The sequence below is a fragment of the Macrotis lagotis genome, chromosome 1 (genome assembly GCF_037893015.1).
Source record: "Macrotis lagotis isolate mMagLag1 chromosome 1, bilby.v1.9.chrom.fasta, whole genome shotgun sequence".
NCBI lineage: Eukaryota > Metazoa > Chordata > Mammalia > Peramelemorphia > Peramelidae > Macrotis > Macrotis lagotis.
Window position 1 is genome coordinate 909027312 of NC_133658.1, and position 19451 is coordinate 909046762.

A 19451-nucleotide genomic window follows, 5' to 3' on the forward strand; every position below is an offset into this window, starting at 1 on the left:
AGGCTGGCCCATGGTCCCATGGGGCATTAGTCTCAGAGGCAAGAATTAAAGGGATTCTCCACCTCCACTCCAGGGAGCTCTCCCTGTGCTGGGGATGCCAGGGAGCCAGGCAGTGAGGTGCCCTTCACTGGGACATTTAAGGTCATCATGCCAGCCCCCTCTGGGTTCCCTGGGCCCCTGGGGAAAATCTGGAGGCTCATTGGGGCTCCTTTGACCCTTTATGTTTGAGATCTTTAGGCCCATTCACACACATAACAAGTGCCTTCTGTGACCCAGGGTGGGTAGGTAATGTGAGCTATTATCCCCATTTTACAGATGAGGAGACAGGCCCAGAGGGTGAAGTGAGCTGGCCAGAAGACAGATCTCTGGAATACAGTTAGAGTGTAGCGGCAGTGCGAGTGTAAGCTCTGTGAGGGCAGGGAGGGTGCCTCTGTCTCACCTGACGCTGCATACAGGAGGTGCTCAAGAAGTATTTGCTGACCTTGTTGTTGAGTCAGATTTGAGAACAGAACTTAGGGACCATTTAGTTTGAGACCCTCGAGCTCTAGAGAGGGGGAAGGGACTGGCCATGCTAGAAGGGCCACACTTTCACCAAAGGCAGAGGTCTCCCAGATCCAGGATTCTGAATGTGGGGGACCCATGTATCCCTTGTGTTCTGTGGCTAGATTACAAGGAGTTCATGCACTTGGATGGATAGTGAGCTCATCTTAATTTTCACTAACGTCTACCCAAAACTTAGCATTTCCTTTGATTATTGAAAAGTATTATTCTCAGAAGGGGATGATAGACTTTACTGGATGACTGTTAGAGGAGTCTGTGACAAAAAAAAAAAGATAAAAATCCCTGACCTAGAGAAATATCATAGTTTTCCAGAGGAGCAATCCAAGACCTTGAGCTGGGTGGGACTTGACCTTCCCACTTGCCTGCTACCTATGGGTGAGGCTTTAGGACCTGAGCTTGAAGGGGTCATTTAGCTCACCCCTTCATTTGTCAGGCGAGGTAACTGACTCCATAGAGGAGAAAAGACTTGCTCAAAGTCCCCCAGATTGTAAATAGGAGAGCCAGAGCCTGCCCCCTGCAGTGCACTGTGCTGACCACTAGGTTGACCATGTGGTCCATATGGACCTTCAAGCCTGGAGGCGGGGAGGGGGAATGTGCTGTGAGGAGGCGTAACCCAAAGCCATCTTTGACCAGGGAGAGCAGGAAGGGAGAGGAAGGAGGAGCCTGAGGGAGAGGGAAGGCTGAAGGAGCTGACGGGGCCCTGATGTTTCCCCCCCACAGCCCCCCCTGGAGTCCCTGGCCACAGTGGAGGAAACAGTTGTTCGTGACAAGGCAGTGGATTCCCTCCGGATCATCTCCCACGAGCACTCGCCCTCAGACCTGGAGGCTCACTTCGTGCCCCTTGTGAAGCGGCTGGCGGGCGGCGACTGGTTCACTTCCCGCACCTCGGCCTGTGGGCTCTTCTCTGTCTGCTACCCCCGCGTATCCAGCGCCGTCAAAGCAGAGCTACGGCAGTGAGTGCGACTTTCCTTTGGACACTCTGGTTATGCACTCTCCTCCATCCCAGCCCTCCTTCTGGCCTTAGCCATTCTTTCTAACCTCCGGGCCCAGCCTCACCCCTTTGTCCTAACCCTGAGGTCCCAGCCCCTTTCTTGGGGCTCTGCTCCCAGCAGCCCTTTGAGGGAAGTAGGCTTGCCTGTGCCCATTCACAGTGCTTCCCTGAGATGCTTCCCTGGGGATTCCCTATGCCAGGCCTCCATGTTTCTCACTTAGCTCATTGGCTGGCACGGAAGGATTTGCTGAATAAATACTTCTTTCTCTCCATCCTCCCAGGCCCAGGCAGCCGATTGTCTTGTACTGCCTCTTTTGCACTTTGGTCCCCTTGTAGCTGGGAATCAGATTGCCGAGCAAGAATGGCCCATAGAATAAATCACCTAGTCCCATGTGGAAAATGCTGAATGAGATTGTACATGTATAAGCTATATCAGATTGCTCACTGTCATTGGTGGGGGGGGGTGGGGAGAAAGGGACAGAAAATGAATATTGAAAATCATCTTTACATGTAATTAGAAAAAAATAAAATTTAAATTAAAAAAAAATTAAAGAAAATTATTTTGAACACAAAGTAAAAAAAAGGAATCACCTAGCGGTCAACCACTTCATTTTATCTACTAGCAATTAGGGGTCGGGCAAAGACCACTTGGTTGAGCCCTGGTAGAATTGGGCTTACTGTCTCCCAACTCCTGGCCTGGTTTCTTCTGACCTGGCCAGGCATGCCTCACATGGACACAGGTATCCATATTCTCCCATCAGTGTGTAAGCATGTTGATGAGGAGCCTTGAACACATTTCACATTGGACAGGCGGTGGGCAAGGGGCTCCTGACATTAGCTTTGACTTACTGTGTCCTCTCTCAGTCTCCAATGGGCAGGTAACCCTTGAAACGGCACCAAGGAGAGCTCCCTGAGGGCGGGAGCTCTGATTTCAGCCACTGCTGCCCAGGTGCCTACTGTCTGTAGAGTGCCTTGCCAGGCTTAGTACTGGGGAGGAGACAAACCTCCCTCCCTCTGGGGCCTCATGACCTGGAGCAGTTCTGTCTGAGATGCTTGTCCTCTCCTGAGTCCCCCCAAAACAAACCGGACGTGATACCAGCATAGGATGGTTATTAGCAGAATCTGAAATGGGCATCTTGTAAGCAAGGACTTAAGTGAAGGAAGTACTGAGATGATTTGGAAATGAATGCTTATGTGGGAAGAAACTGAGAAATGTCCTGAAGAGTGTTAAAAATGTCACTTGTGTGAAAACCTGCCAGGAGCCAATCAAATGAGCCTTGATAAAGCCTTTCCCATGTGTCAGATCCTGGGCTGGATCTGGGGCTTTTGAGTAGAAGAAACAGGAACAGTCCCCACCCCCAGAGCTTCCATTCCCCAAGGGAATGAGCTGGATGAATATGGATATGAGCCAGGCAGATACAGTGGAGGAGAATGTCCATGAGGGCCCCTCTCTGTCCATGAACAGCACTCAAAATTGCCAAGGGCCCTAGGGAGAACCAGCTAGGGCTGAAAACATTTAATCACCCTTAGGTGGGAAGGGATATTTTTGGTTAGGGATATTTGCTTTCTAGAAATTCTGATTTGTCAACTCCAACTTTCTTAAGTGCCCAGAATTGTCTAGTCTTGAAAAGATACAGGGGAAGTCCTTTGGAAGGCGATGCCATCTTCAGCTTCTTCCTATACGTTCCTTACAGGTACTTCCGGAACTTGTGCTCTGATGACACCCCTATGGTCCGAAGAGCCGCTGCCTCCAAGCTGGGAGAGTTTGCCAAGGTTCTTGAGCTGGACAATGTCAAAAGCGAAATCATCCCTATGTTCTCCAACCTGGCCTCTGACGAGCAGGTGAGGAGCCTTTGACTCTCCACCCCAACTATGGAGCAAAGGGAGGGGGAAGTTTGGGCTTTGTGACAACATTGTTCTTGGTCTTATCCAGTCTCTAGGGCTATGGGGTAGATGAACCCTCTCCTTAGTGATTCCCCAAAGGAGGAAGGGGGTGCCAGATTAGTTAAACTTGGCAGAAGGCTGGTGGACTCAAGAGCAGAGTGCCACTGCTCAGGGCAGGGACAGGTCAGGAAGCAACCTGGTGTGGGAGATCTTAGAAGGGATCTAGATCAAAGGTAGAAACTCTCAGAAGGAAGTAGACAAAACTCCCAGGATGGGAGCCAACTGAAAATGTCCCTGGAAAATGATCGATAGTGTAAATTGGTAGTTTTCTAAGTCAGTATGTTGACTTGAAAGAATCTGGTTCATTTGAGTTTGACACTCCTCCTCTTGTAGATGAGGCAGCTGAAGACCTGGGATGGGGTAGGGAATGACACAGAGAGGCAGGGGAAGAGACTGAGGGTTTGGTGGAGTGAAACGGGTCTTCTCCCTCTCCTTCTCCTCCCCCACTGGCCTTTCCATCTTCCTCTTCCATCATTTACCCATGTCTCATGAGGAAGGGTTGAATGAACCTCATGATATTTGAAGACTTCTGAAGGCTGTGAAGATTATGTTTAAATAACCTTTGTGATGGACAGGGTTTATAGTGGTTTTGCTTGCCTTTAGAAGTCATATTCAGGGGGGCTAGGTGGCACAGTGGATAGAGCACTAGCCCTGGAGTCAGGAGGACCTGGGTTCAAATCCAACCTCAGACACTCAATAATTACCTAGCTGTGTGGCCTTGGACAAATCACTTAACCCCATTTGCCTTGCAAAAACCTAAAAAAAATGCATATTCAGGATTAGCAAGGTTTCAGGGAGAAAGATTTCGACTTAATACAAAGAAGATGTGGGCAGGGGGTTGCCTTGGGAAGTGATTGGAGGTTCCTGATGATCTTGCCATCAGTATTAATGCTAGAAGGAGCTTTAAAACCTAGAATGATCAATATTGGGTCTGGAAGGAGCTGGGATCAAAGAGATACTGGATAACCACTAGTCAGGGGTATTATAGAGGGGATTCCTAAAAGAGATGCCCCAGCTCCCAGGTTCCGTAATTGAGACCCTCGGGGGCCTTCCTTTGGGGCCTCCCTCCTCTCCTTTCTCAGGACTCGGTGCGGCTATTGGCAGTGGAGGCCTGTGTCAATATTGCCCAGTTGCTGCCCCAAGAGGACCTGGAGGCCCTGGTTATGCCCACGCTACGCCAAGCAGCAGAGGACAAGTCCTGGCGAGTTCGATACATGGTGGCTGACAAGTTCACGGAGGTAGGTTGGGCTTGCTTGGAAAGTTGCTTCTGGGGGTAATGTATTCTTTTTTTTTTTTTTTTTTTTTGGTAATGTATTCTTAATTTAATTTTTTTCCCAGTTACGTGTAAAAGCAAATTTTAACATTAATTTTTAAAACTTTTGAGTTCTAAATCCTCTCCCTTCTTCCACCCCATTTCCCCCTCACTGAGAAAGAAAGTTATTTGATATATATTAAAAATATGTAATCATGTAAAACATTTCCCTAATAGTTATTTTGTAAAAATAAACACAAGGCCCCACCTTCTCCCCAAGAAAAGAAACCTCAAGAAAAATTAAGTTTTAAAAAAAGTATATTTCAATCTATATTCAGACACCATCAGCTCTGTCTTTGGGATGGATAGTATTCTTTATCATAAGTCTTTCAGAGTTGTCCTGGGTCACAACATTGCTGAGAAGAAGTAAGTCATTCTTGCAGATCGTCCTACAGAATTGCTGTTACTTTGTATGTAGTACATTTCCCAATGCATCTACTCTTGTAAGGCTTTCCAACTTTTACCGAGAGCATCCTGCTCATCATTTCATATAGCCAAATAGCATTCCATCACATTCATATACTACAGTTTGTTCAGCCATTCCCCAACCGATGGGCATCCCCTCAACTTCACCAGAAGAGAGCTTCTGTAAATATCTTTATATATCTGAGTCCTTTTCCTTCCTCTTTTTCATCTCTTCTGGAATATAGACTTGGTAGTGGCATTGCTAGGTCAAAGGTGAGGCATGGTGTTATAGCCCTTTGGGCATAGTTCCAAATTGCTCTGAATCATTTTACAGCTCTTCCAACAGTGTATTTATAGTTTGTCATTTTCTCTTTCTGTTCTATTAGCCAATCCAATAGGTATACAGTAGTACATCAGAATTGTTCTATTTGTATTTCTCCAATCAGTAGTGAGTTAGGATATTTAAAAAAAATATGGTAATAATTGATAACCTCATCTGAAAACTGGTCATATCTTTTGAGTGTTTATCAATTGGGGGGCTTATAGTTTTAGTAAATTTTACTCAGTTCTCTATGTTTGAGAAATGAAGTTTTTGTGGGGCAATATATTCTGAAATATCTACTTTCCTGTTTTGGGGAGTGAACGTTCGATTGCTCTGGGGCTGGTTCCCAGCACTTTGAAGTAGTCTGACTGGTTTGCAGAAGATAACACAAGACTGAACTGAGAGCCTTGACTCTTCAGAGTTTATGAATTGAGCTCAGTCTGTCCTGGAGAGCCTGGTGAGCCCTTAGTAGAGTGATGCTCACAGTACTGTTGTCCCTTCCTATTCCTCAGTTCTTGATTAAGCCTTTATCTTTTAGCTCACAGCCAGGGCCATGTGTTGCCTTCCATGTCTCCTGCCTTTTGGGACCTTTTCTTTCCTTCTCTAGAGAAGCAGTTGATGTACTTTGCCCTTTCCTACCCTGCCCATGAGTCAGCCAGGGAAGGATCCAGCCTTCTTTTTCTCTCCCTTCTTCTCCATACCATAATAGTGGCTTATATTTCTGGAACATCTTAAGAGTTACAGGGTGCTTTCACCTCATTAAGACTATGATATAAATAGCGTAGCATTGTTGTCCCCATTTTACAGATGAGGAAAGTTGCCCAGGGCCAATTAGTTGGTATGTGGTAGAACCCTGGGAGTGAAATCAGTGCTTTTGAACTGCCAATCACCTGCCTCACTGGGCAGTGTTAAGGCAAGATTTTTATACATTTTAAAGCACTGGGTAGATACCAGCTCTTATTTTTATTATTATTATTGAGGCCAAAGGATCATAAACCCAGAGCTGGACAGGATCTCAGTGACCATCTGTTCCAATGAGGAGATGGAGACCTTGTGGCTGGGCATTCACCAGATCTTCTTGTTTAATAAAAAGCCCCTTTTCTACTCAGCCATAACTGTGGTTCAGGGAAGTGAAATGATTTAGTGCTTAAGGTCCCCCAACTATTTAGTGTCAGAGCTGGTGTTTGAACTCTGGTCCATTGCCTCCAAAGACTGCCCTGTAGTTTCCCTGCCTTAGTTGTTTCAGGACAGAAGTAATTCATCACAATTCCATTCCACTTCCTATTTCAGGGATCTTTTTCCTTTGCAAAGGTCTGGGAATCAGTAGTTATTTTAGACTTAGTTCATAAGAGTCCAATATCCTGAAAAAGGGAAATGATGACATTAGAAGAGCCTGTGGGAATTGTTGTGGGCCCCTTCCAAGGCTACACTTAGCAGTGACTTTATTAAGTTGGTTCTGTTCAGCATGTCCAGACGGGCTGGAGAGAGGACTGGAAATCAGCCAAACTGCTCCCCCTCATCCTCCTCCCCCTCCACCCCTGCCCAGTTTCTCAGTGATGGTTTTCTTGCCAATCATCAGCCTTCTGAACCCTGCAGCTTTTGATTCTGGCAAAAACCTTTTCTCTCTTGATTATTTCTCCCTCCCTTATAGGTTTTTTTGTTTTTTGTTTTTAGGTTTTTGCAAAGCAACTGGGGTTAAGTGGCTTGCCCAAGGCCACACAGCTAGGTAATTATTAAGTGTCTTAGGCCAGATTTGAACTCAGGTACTTCTGATTCCAGGACCGGTGCTCTATTCACTGTGCCCCCTAGCTGCTCCTCCCTTATAGGTTTTAATGGCACAGCCATCTCCTGGTTCTCCTATACATTTGACTGCTTCCCATTCTCCTTCGCTGATTCTTTTATTCATGTTGCATCCACTCACTGTGGATGTCCCCTAGTGCTCTTCTCTGCAACTTTTTCCACTTTTTGCTGTCTGGTTTACTTGGTGATATCATCAGACCTCATGCATCCCATTATTATCTCTTAGGTAGATGATGCTCAGATGTATGTATCCAGTCCTAGTCTCTTTCCCGAACTATGATCCCACATTATCCATGGGCATTTCAAACTCATCATGTCCAAAACAGAACTCCACTTTCCCTTAAAATCCTTCTTTTTTTAAATATCCCTGTTAATGTCAAAGGCACCACCATCCTAGTCTCTAGGCTTGAAGCTTGTTGCCATCCACGTTGTCGGACTACTGCCAGATCTCATTTCTGCCATCATGGCATCTTTCATGTTCACCATTTCTTTACTCCAGAGCCATGGCCACAGTCTGACCCTTGTCACCTTTTGCCTCCAGATTGGTTTCCTGGCCTCAGGTCTCCCTGCTCCAGTCCTCCCATCCTCCATTCAGCTGCCGAGGGGGTTTTTCTTTCTGGCCATGATCACCCCTGCTCAGGAATTCTGCTGCTCTAATACCTGCAGGATTAAATGTCTTGGTTCCTCTTTGGCAGTGAAAGTTTTTTTTTAATTTAAATTTTATTTTTTTTTGCAATTACATTTAAAGATAGTATTCTGTATTTTAAAGATAGTTTATAAGATTTGTTTCACATTTCTCTCCTTTCCTTCCCTCCTCCCCCTTCCTGACATTGAGTCACCTGATATAGATTATACATATACAGTCATGTTAAACTTATTTCCCTATTAATCATTTTGTGAAAGAAAAATCAGAACAAAAGGGGGAAAAACCACAAGAAAGAAAAAAATTATAAAACAAGTTTTAAAAAGTGAAGTTAGTAAGTTTTGGTCTGCATTCAGACTCCATCATTATTTCTCTGGATGTGGATGCTATTTTCCATCACAAATCCTTTAGAAATGTCTTTGATTATTTGCTGCTGAGGTGAGCAAGTCCATCATAGTTGATCCTCACCCGTGTTGCTTTTAATATGTATGCTATTTTTTTGGTTCTGGTCACTTCACATAGCATCAGTTCGTGCAAGTCTTACCAGGCTTCTCTAAAGTCTGGCCACCCATAATTTCTCCCAGAAACATCACAATTTGTTCAGCCCTTCCCCCATTGAGGGCTGCCCCCTCCATTTCCAGTTCTTTACCACTACTGTTCTCAGCATGAAACTCCACCTGCCCTGATGGCTCTTTCCTACTCTCCAGTCAGCATCCATTTTCCTCCTCCAGTGTGCCATCCACTCCCATCTTGCAACTTCTTGATCAGGATGCTTCATATTCTGTCTTCTTTCTGTTTCTTTGTCCTGACTCTCTTACAGGCCCAGAATATGTCTTCTTGCCTCAACCTGTTAGTTTCCCAATTTCTTTCTAAACTGAGTCTTTTACAAAAGACCTTTCTTAGCTAAGCAGGCAGGACCCCTCAGATGACTTTTCATTTACTCTGTATAGCAATTATTGAGTTGGTGACACATCATCTCCTCCCATAGAACTGAAGTTCCTGGAGGGTTTTTCTTTTGTTTGGATTCCCAGGGCTTAATGTTGTTACTGACACACAGCAGGCACTTAATAAATGCTGGTTAAATGACCGACTGATTGTGCTATAAGAAACTGTTAGATTCAGAGAAGGGAAGATTATATGGGGGATGCAGACTTGATTTGTCTTCAGTTATCTTATAGGTTTTCCTTGAGCAAGGGATTAGCTGGGTTCTGCTTTGCTCTGGGATCGGGGGTGGGGGGGAAGACCTGTGATAGTTAGAGGGAGATTTGTTTTTGACATAAGAATATTTCCTTTGGGGCAGCTAGATAGCACAATGGATAGAACATTGAGGGCCTGAGTTTAAATCCGGCCTCAGACAGTTAATAGTTACCTAGCTGTGAGATTTTGAACAAGTCACTTAACCCCATTGCCTAGCCCAAAAAAAAGAATATTTCCCTTGTGGGGCCTCGAGGAAGGACGAGTGTACAGCATGCCATTCTCCCAAGTTTTTCTTGTTGCCAACCTACATAGATGCCAACTGGCACCTCAAGAGCGCTTGTGAAGATGACTCTCTTGGTGTTTCAAGGACCACTTTCTACATTCACCCTTCTCCCCTCTTCTAGAATCCTGTTTTTCTTGCTCCATCAGGGAGTGCATTTTAGCAAGAGTTTGCTAACTCTGAGGAAAGTAGAATAAATTGATAACTGTCTCCTTGACGTCAGTATAATTTAATACACTCCCTCCCCTCATTTTGACGTATTGTGGCCTATGACCCCATTTGGTACAAGCATGTCAGTTTTTCCTTTCCAAACCTAGTGGAAAGAGGCGGCTTGGTAGCCCAGTGGATAGAGCACCGGCCCTGGAGTCAGGAGGACCTGAATTCAAATCCAGCCTCAAACACTTAATAATTACTGTCTGTGTGACCATGGGCAAGTTACTTTAACCCCATTGCCTTGCAAAACAAAAACAAAAATAAAACAAGCAAACGAAAAAGACCTAGTACAATCTGGGGAAGCCGTTGATGTGTTGTCAGAAGACCAAATTGGAGAACCTGATGTGGGAGGGACCACAGGGGCCATCTTGCTTATCCTATTCATATCTGTATGAGAATCTGGTCTATAGGATAACTGGTGAGGCCTGGTCCTCTTTTCTTGTACCCTTCCCGAGGTGGCCTGTCTTCCTTTGGGCAACTTGCAGAATTCAGGAGTGACTGTATTCCCATTTATTTATTTTTTATTTTTATTTATTTATTTTTTTTGCAAGATATTGGGGTTAAGTGGCTTGCCCAAGGCCACACACTAGGTAATTATTAAGTGTTTGAGGCTGGATTTGAACTCAGGTACTCCTGACTCCAGGGCTGGTGCTCTATTTATTGCACCACGTAACTGCCTCTGGAGTGGCTGTATTTCAAGCTTCTTTTGGCTTCTTTGTAGTGTCCACCTGTTCTTTGCTGTTTGGGGCTGCACTCTTCTAACTCATTTTCCACACGGCAGCCCTTCTTTGAGCCTTGTCTTCTTTAGTTTGTATCTCATCATGCCTGTCAGTTCTTCTTCAGTCATATCAATGACCTTCACTGACCTGACACTGAATACAAGACTTCCATCCCCTGAATGGAATAGGGAAATAATCACTAAATAAAAATACACCAAAACATAGATGATGTTATATTTTTAAAATTGAGTCAGTGTGTAGCAGCAAAATCCCTATATACTGTTCAGTGGTTCCAGGTCCAAGTCTCTATATTCTTTATAAAACATCTTGCAGTTTTAATTATGGCCACCAAAACCACTGTGACCACAAAATTTTTTTTCAAGTAACAAAAAAATTGATTCCCTCTTCACCACATTAGGGAAAAAAAGATTAACACTGCTTTGACAAATTTGCATAATCAAGGAAAACAATTCCTAGATTGGCCATGAAAAAATCAGCATCTCCTTGTGTTGTTCAAGTCTTTCCATGCTAGAAGGAGGCTGGGAGAGGCGAGATGCTCCATCTTCACTCCTCTCAACTCAGGGTTGTTTTTGAACTTTGGTTAGAGTTCTTGAGGCTTTCCAAACTGATCATTTGTTAGTGTTGTTATTATAGACATTGTTCTAGTTTTGCTCACTTCCGTCTCCATCCGTTCATACAAGAGCTCAGATTTCTCTGAAGTCTTCCCCTTCGTCATTTCCTGGAGCACAATAATAGTCTGTCGCCTAAGTAGACCATAGCTTGTTTAGCTATTCCCATTCCCTAGTAAGCAAGCACTCCCTTAGTCTGCAGTTCTTTAACACCACAAAGAGCAGCGTTCTGAATACACTTGCACATGGATCCTTTTCTGCTTTTGAGCACACCCAGTGTAGTGACTGTTTGAGTCAAGATCCAAGTGACTACACCACTTTTCTATGGTTCCACAGCCTCCTCTAGAGTGACTGCTAGGTCATCCGTGTCCTTGCCAAGCAGGAAGTATCTGCAGGCTCCAGCATGTACTGGGATGATGAAATAATGCAAGGACCTGCCCATCTAGCCTCAATCAGCCCTAGACATGCCTAGTGCACTGGGCAGAAAGGAAGGGTCTTTACTTTGCACTCTGCACCTCCCTGCCAGTCCTGTCCCTTTATGGGAGGTGGGTGGGCCACAATGGGAAGGACCTGGAAATTGAAAAGTAATGTCCTAGATTCAGAACCACAGGAGAAGAGTTGAGGATAGGGACAGGATTTATGATTGCATTGTAATACGCAGTTCCCAGATGAGGAAACTCCTTCCACCAATGCAGGGAAGCAACTTCTTTGCAACTTAGTCACCTAAGAGCGTTGGTGTTAAACTCATCCATACTTGGGCATCTATGGATCTTTATAGTACACAGAGGACTGGATGTGGAATCAGGAAGACTCATCTTCCTAAGTTTGAAGTTGACCTCAGATACTGTTGTGTGACCCTGGGCAAGTCACTTATCCTGTTTGTCACAGTTTCCTTATCTGTAAAATGAACTGGAGAAGAAAATGGTGAACCACTCCAGAATCTCTGCCAATGAAGAGTCAGACATGACTCATCTGCAGCAGCTTAAGAATTTCCATGGGCCAGATATCAACTTAGTTTTAAAATGTGATATTATCTGCATCTTATTATATTTTATTTGTCAAATATTTCCTGTTTTAATAGTTTATTAGTTCCATTTTAATCTGGTTTGGCCTTTATTTGACATCTCTAGCCTAGAACACTGAGAGTTAGGTTCAGTGACTTGCCTACACTTGTACCATCACTATTTATCGGACATGGGACCTGAATGCAGATTTTCTTCTCTGCAATATCCTGTTCTTTATCTGGGGCTCTGTGGCGACTTTTTCATAGTTATGTGAGTCTGGGCAAATCAGTTGAATTTCCTGAGGCTCAGGTTCCTCTTTTTTATATATTTTAAACTTAATGAGAAAAAAAAAACTGTTGCCAAGTACTCAGCAGAATGTGAGAAGATTCAGTATAGAATGATAAATTTCCAAATCAAGAAAACTATATAAAAAATTCTACACAGCTTTTCTTTGCTTCCTTATAGGTTTTCTTTTGTTCTCTGCTGTGCACTTTTCACATTGTTTTTTCACCTTTCCCTCTCCTTTCCACCCTAAAGAAAGCTACAATTAAGCCTGGGTATGTATATAGTTATATATAGTATATATAGTTATATATAGTATGTATCTATAAACATATCTATAAACGTAAACATACATGCTCATGCAAGTATATATAAGTATATATAAGACCGTTCTATCCTTATTTCCACTTCTCATCCATTTTTCTGTAGCTCTTTTTAAAAATAATATTTATTTTCCCCAGTTATATGTAAAAACAATTTTTTGGTTGATGTTTAAAAATTTAATAATACACTTTCCTCCCAATTACATGTAAATACAATTTTAATGTTTATTTTTTAGAATACTAAGTTTCAAATTCTCTCCCTTAGAGCCTACCCCATCTCTGAGATGATATTCAGTCTGATATAGTTAAGTATGTGCAGTCTGTATTAGTCAAATTGTGAAAGAAAACAGATGAAAAAAAGCTATAAAAAATAAAAGAAAGTGAAAGCAGTAAGCTTTGATCTGTATTCAGATGCCATCAAGTCTTTCTCTGGAGGTGGATAGCATGTTTCCTCATGAGTCCTTTGGAATTATCTTAGATTATTGTATTTCTGAGGATAATCAAGTCATTTACAATTGATCCTCTTACATTGTTGCTGTGGCTTGTACAATGTCCCCCTGGTTCTGCTCACTACCCTTTGCATCTGTTCATGTAAATCTTTCCAGATTTTTCTGCAATCTGCCTGCTTGTCATTTCTTATAGAATAGTACTATTCTATCACAATCCTATTTTGCAACTTGTTCAGCCATCCTTAATTGATGGACATCTCTTCAATTTCCAGTTCTTGGCCACCACAAAAAGAGCTCCTATGGAGATTTTTGTATAAATAGGTCCTTTTCTCTTTTCTTTAATCTCTTTGGGATACAAGACTTAGAAGTATATTACTGGGTCATTTCATTGACCCTTCATTGACCTTTAGGCATAGTTTAAATTTCTGTGGAATGGTAGGATCAGTTCACAACTCGTACAGTACATTAGTATCCCAATTTTCTCACATCCCCTCCAATATTTCCCTTTTTTAAAAATAATTTTTTATATTATCAACCAATCTGATAGGTATAAGGTGGTACCTCAGAGTTGTTTTAATTTTTATTTCTCTAATCAATAGTGATTTAGAGCATTTTTTCCATTTGACTATAGACAGCTTTGATTTTTTTTTTTTTTAAAGTTGAAAACTGCCTCTTCATAGCCTTTGACTATTTTGTTTCCTGTTTTGTAAAATTGGGATGATTGCTTCAGGACTGTTAGGAAGAAAATCTTAAAATCCTATAGAAATACAAACTAGTAGTAATATTACATTTTAATAAATTATATATTATACGCTAGGTATCTACCTTGACAGCTTTGACACATGATAGGTCCCAGATACCTCATTACTGCTGACATTAAGTGTGTTGTTATTGTGGTAATAGCTTCCCTCCCACTTAGGAGAAATGGATCTTGTATAACTCTGCCCACTGGAATGGTGGTGAGAGCCAGTTCTGAGAAGTTGCCAAATCCCAGGCTAAGGAATAGAGTCCTCAGCAGTCCTTTCTGAGATTAGCACATAGGGTGTTTACCCAGCAGGAACTGAGGTAAGTTGTAACTTGATTATCAGCATTTATCCTCCCAACAAGACTTCCCCCTGGAGTGTGGGTTTGGCCGCGTGCTTGGAGCAGCCTAGGCCTGCATGGCAACAGTGGTTCTGGGGGAAGATAAGATGGGTCCTGAGTGGATCTTCCCAAACCAGAATGAGGCTATGGGGCAGCAGCATCAGGGTCCCACAGATGGCATGGGTGACTGGAGCAGTGAAGAACATGAGGAAGAGCCTGAAGATTTGGGGCCAGGCCCAACAGCCTATTCGTCCCAGCCTCTATACCAGGACCCTGAGCAAGAAGAAGTCGACCTGGCACCAGTGGAAGGTACTGAAGGTGCAGTCACAGACATTCAGGAATGTATCCACGCCCTGTGGCTGCACCTGCCTGACCCTCCTGTGGAGAGTGAAGATGAGGAAGAGGAGAGAGCTATAGCACTAAGACCTAGAACATGTGGAGCTGGTCAAACAGACAATGGCTCGAGTAAGCCTGGCTGCCCCAGGAGTCCCTGCTTGGGCCCAGGAGATTTCAGATGCCCAGTGGGAGGATGTGGTACAGAAGACTCTACAGGCTCAACAGGCAACCTCTACATGGAAGTGACTAGCAAGAACAGCTTCATTTCTTTTTTCTCCAATTCCAGACCTAGTTCCATCTTGATACACAACTGGATAAATTCCTGATCCCAAACTATTTGTTCCTCTTATTCCCTTCTACATCACAGGCAAAGTCGGACTCCTCTCCATAGATCCACTTTATTCAGTTCTGTACATATGGGGAAATCTGCCCAAGCTCAACCCCCCCTTAGCATGAAACACTTTGCAGAGAGCACCCTATGTACAAAAAAAAAAAAAGACTTCCTGAAGAAAATTCATCACTTGGAGGAGCTATTGGGTCCCCTTCAGGCCAAGAAGGGGTCTTTGTCTCAGTCCTTTCCCTGTTACTTTTGAATTCTCCAGATATCCTGGGCTGTTAGCGTTGGCACTTAGCAAAAGCACTATTTCAGAAATGCAACTGAAGATATTTGGAAATACCTTCCTATCCCAGACTCGGCCTTATCAACTACTCCAATGTCAGGGAAGGGTAGAGGACTGGGCTGCGGAATCTCTGTGGTCATAAATGGCCCTGGATTTGAACCTGAGTCAGGAGCCACTCTTTGTACAATGTCTGAAGATTATTCCACTAGTTCACAACTTTGGACGATCTCTGGGGAAATGGATCGACTAGTCAACAGACACTGATTTAGTCATTCAGTGCCTGAAGATGAAAATGAAATGCCCTGCCTGTCTTGGCAGACAGACCTGTAGCAGAAGCTGCAGAGTAGACTACCAGGACTGTTTTACCTGGGGAGAAGAGGGGATTAGTAGCAGTGAAGGAGGTGTGTTCTAGGGGCAGGAGATAGCCTGGTCCAAACACAATGACAGGAGGTGAATGTGAATGTGGTGGGAGATGAAGCAAAGAAGGTAGAGTGATGTGGAATGGGATAGGCCTGAGGGAGACAATGCAGAGGTCCAAGTGCTAAGCAGAGGAGCTTCTAGAGCAGCTCAAATTGAGCAGTCCGAACTCCCTCAGGGCAGCAGGGGTAGTTTCCTCCTATCACTTCTTAGAAGTGTGCTCCCTCTGTGGTCTTTAAATGTTTCAGTGGCTGAAGAAACTTTAGTTGTGGTTTCCTTGATCAATATTTTGGTAATGTCATGATAGAGTTGATACTTCAGGATCTCTGGGGAACTGAGACTGAGACTGAAAGCTCAGTGACAGACCCAACATCTCATTGGTGGTAAATGAGAGGGAGGTTCTGGGCCAAAAGCTATGCTCACCCTAAGATCACACATATAGTGCTGAACCCAAAGAGCGAGACAGAGACCAAAATTTGGTAAGTTTGTAGATCTTTTAATTTCCTAGGGACTGCCTGGGGATCAAGAGGACCCAAATCAAACAGTCCCTGAGTGTTCAGGGGGTAGGGTTTTTATATTGTTTTTGGGGGGGGGGGGCCTGTGAGCAAGCAGGATCCAGAAGCAAAGACAGCAGTTAGATATATTTTCTGTATTTTCTATACTACTACAAACATATGTAAACATGGTTCAGTATAGATAGGGGGCTGGACAGAGTGGGAAAGGGTCAGGATTTCTGTGTTATGTCTGAACATGTTTCCTGAGATGGAGGGAGTCACATATTCCAGGGCTTACTGCAGATTTGAGGGAGGAAATTTACTATCTGATGGTTCCTGCTGCATCTGGGGAAGAGGAGGCAGTCCTGGGAGGAAGCAGGAATTTTACAGATACAGCAAGATAATGAGGCTAACAAGGGGGCTTTGTGAATCTTAGACACATTTATGGTCTGTATTTGGGTCCTGTCAGACAATTTTTAGACCCAAAGGTGCCCAACCAAAGTTATATTTCTGAGGAGTTTCTTGGGACCCAGAAAGGTGTCAAGGACTCCTATACAGGGATTACACAAATATTGATATTGTACTTCAATAGTAAAATGGGCTCTTTTCTTTTACCGTCTTCAAATATCTGCCGGGGACATGGAGGAAGGATGGATGAGACTGACCCCAGTCAGTAGGGACCTCAAAAAACCCCCTGTAGACCATCTTGTACTTGAGTGCTTGAGGACCTTGGGGCGGTCCTCCCTCCAATGGGAGATTGAACTACTTTTGGAAGAACATAGTGATAATGCATGGTGGCCTAGAGCTTAAGGAGCTGCCTGGGATGGTCCTGAATCATCCTCAGGGGAAGGAGAGGGATACATTTGACCTGGGTGGGTTTCCTGGCTCTCAGGGGGCTGCTGACTCTCCTCAGTTTATCTTGTGTGAGGTCCCTTATCTCTTGAATTTTCTCATCTGTAAAATGAAGAGGTTGAATTAGATGGTTTCGAAAGTCTTCCAGCTCTATGATTCTCAAATACTAACATCACAGATATTTTATATAAACATTTAATTCAGTTCAGCAAGTATTTATCACTATGCTAGGTACCCTTCCAGGTAGGTCCTGGGCATATATAAATCCTCCATCATTTTCCTGGAAGCTGTAACACACCCAGAGATAACTATATAGTTATTTGAAAAGGGAAAGGCTTTGAACAGGAGTTGGCCGGCAAGCCTCACAGGAACAGGAGATTTTGGAGAAGAACCCATGATGAAAGGACATTCTGGGGAAGGAGGCCAGCCTATACAAAACTGTCGTAGTAGTGGTAATAAGGGTGGTAGTACATGTCCTTCAGTATCAGGAAATGACTTGCACCTAAGACTGATTAAAGTGAAGGGCTGTAGGGACAGTGAGGTGAGCCCAGTGGCCCAACATAGTAAGATCAAGATACTAGGTAATCAAAGGGAGGCCCTGACCTTTTAGAGTTAGGTCTTTCTGATTGCTGAGGTTCTTTGGCAAACTTTGGACTATCACCTGATGGCATATTCTTTTCTGGAATCCAAAAGCTTCCTCTCCAAGCCATGGAAAACAGAACTAGAAGACTCAGTTCTGGGAGTGCTGGTAGCAGTGCTTTTAGACTGGAAGAGTATGGAAAGGGGAGATCTGAATAGGCTAGAGGCAGGTGGTAGAGCCTCTAGATGCCAAGTGGAGGCATTTGTGTGTTATTTCAGAGGCACTGAAGGAGCTTGCGGCAGGTGACTTGATAGTCATCTCTATATGCTTGGGTTTTTTTGTCATGGCAGCAGCTAAAAAGGTGTTAATGGGATTGAAGGATGCGCTGAGAAAGCCGCAGCTTCCAGTCTGGCCTGTGGTCTGGTCAGTCTGCTCTGGGGCTCATGCTTGTTTTCAGGCACCATCATATAGGAAGGATGGATGTTGATCAGCTGGAGGATGCAGAGGATGGAAGCCAGCGGGATAAAAGGAAGCCATGTGTGAATTGGCACAGAGAATTAGGGCTGTTTATTCTGGAGAAGAGAACTTGGAGAGTGGATCCAGAGACTGCTTTCAATTGGCATGTCTTTACACTCTAAGCAGGGGGTCACCTAAGAGACCAATGGCCAGTTTGACTTAAGGAAACCCTTTGTCACTTTGTGAGTCCTTCACAGTGGAACGGTGCTACCCTTGAGAGGTGGGCTGCCTTCCCCTTGGCCTGGCTGGGCCTGGTCTGTTCATCTGTCCCCAAGAGTCTGAGTGCATACTGGTCACACTGGACAATGGGGCACTCCTCTTGCATCTCCAGTTCGCTTTTCTCATGGGAAGAAGGAGCTCATCTTCCCTCAGTCCTCCAAAATTAAGGCAGGTCCCTGCATGACCCAGATCTCTGATGGGTAAAGCAGCCTCTTGCTTCTGCTGACTTTGCTTCTATTCTTCCCAGTTTTCCTTGAATTCTTTATATTCCATTACGTTCATAAAATACAATCGCTCAGCAGTCCCCAGCTCCCGGAATTCTGCTTAGTTTGCAGTTGTTTTGCTTCAGCATAAATATTTATGTGCATTTTCTCATTCTTTGACTTGTTAGATATATGAAAAGCCCTCTTTTCATAGATGGGTGAGAGAAAGAGTGAATGAGAGAATGAATGAGAGAGGGAGAGAGACACACAAAGGAGAGAAAGGAGAGAGAGAGAGAGAGAGAAAGAAGAGAGAGTGAGTGCGCACATGCGGGCACACCTCTCACAGATGACCTTGATTTTTTTGAACACCTTTGGCAATGTTAGAGCAGTGTTTTGGAAGGAATGAAGAAGCACTATGAAGAGCCTCTGCTGTGCCTGGTTGGGATAGAGACCAGGGCAGAAGCAAGACAGTCTCTGGGCCCTCAAGGAGCTTTCATCCTAATGGGGAAGAAAGAACCCATTGGAGGGAATGGTGGTTAGGGAAGGGAGTTTTTGGCTGAGGAATCCTGGGGATGTGAGCAGAGCTTTGCTGCTTCCTTTGAAGAGAGGGAGGGCAGGATTGGTTGGCCTGCCTGCTCCCTGGTTGGCAGCTGCCCGGGCACCATTGCTTCTTGGTGGACAGAGCAACCCTATGAGGGGGTTTGTGGTCCAACTGCCCTGTTGTTTTAAAGGGGAGAAGATGCAGGTCCAGGGAGCCAGGGGATATGGATTGGCCCTGGTCCCACATTAGTGAGTAGCCCTTCAATTCAGACTTTGCTTCCTTTTGTATTAGCTCTAGAATCATAGAATTCTTAATCTGCAGTCACTTGTTTTTTTCTGAAAGGAGAGGAGGAAAATGGGAGTAATGGACTGGTCAATTGGATCTCCACCAGCATCTGACCATGACCTTGGTCTCATGGGCCTTGTGCCCTAGTTCCCAAACTAGCCAGAATTGAGGGGTCAGAGGCTGAGCCTTCCATCTTCTCTCTCCTCCTCATGTGCTTTCCTTTGTCATCCT

The 19451-nt window shown here is 44.2% G+C and overlaps 1 protein-coding gene and 1 pseudogene across 1 annotated transcript in view; both read left to right on the forward strand.

The window, feature by feature from the left end:
• Window positions 1-19451, forward strand: part of LOC141509713 (uncharacterized) — a 35542-nt gene that overhangs the window by 9440 nt on the left and 6651 nt on the right. Inside the window, exons 4-6 of the mRNA XM_074219448.1 lie at window positions 1282-1514; window positions 3247-3394; window positions 4579-4734. Of these exons, the coding sequence (XP_074075549.1) occupies window positions 1282-1514; window positions 3247-3394; window positions 4579-4734 (537 nt within the window). The remainder of the gene's footprint in view (window positions 1-1281; window positions 1515-3246; window positions 3395-4578; window positions 4735-19451) is intronic.
• LOC141509717 (male-enhanced antigen 1 pseudogene) lies at window positions 4744-19449 on the forward strand (annotated as a pseudogene).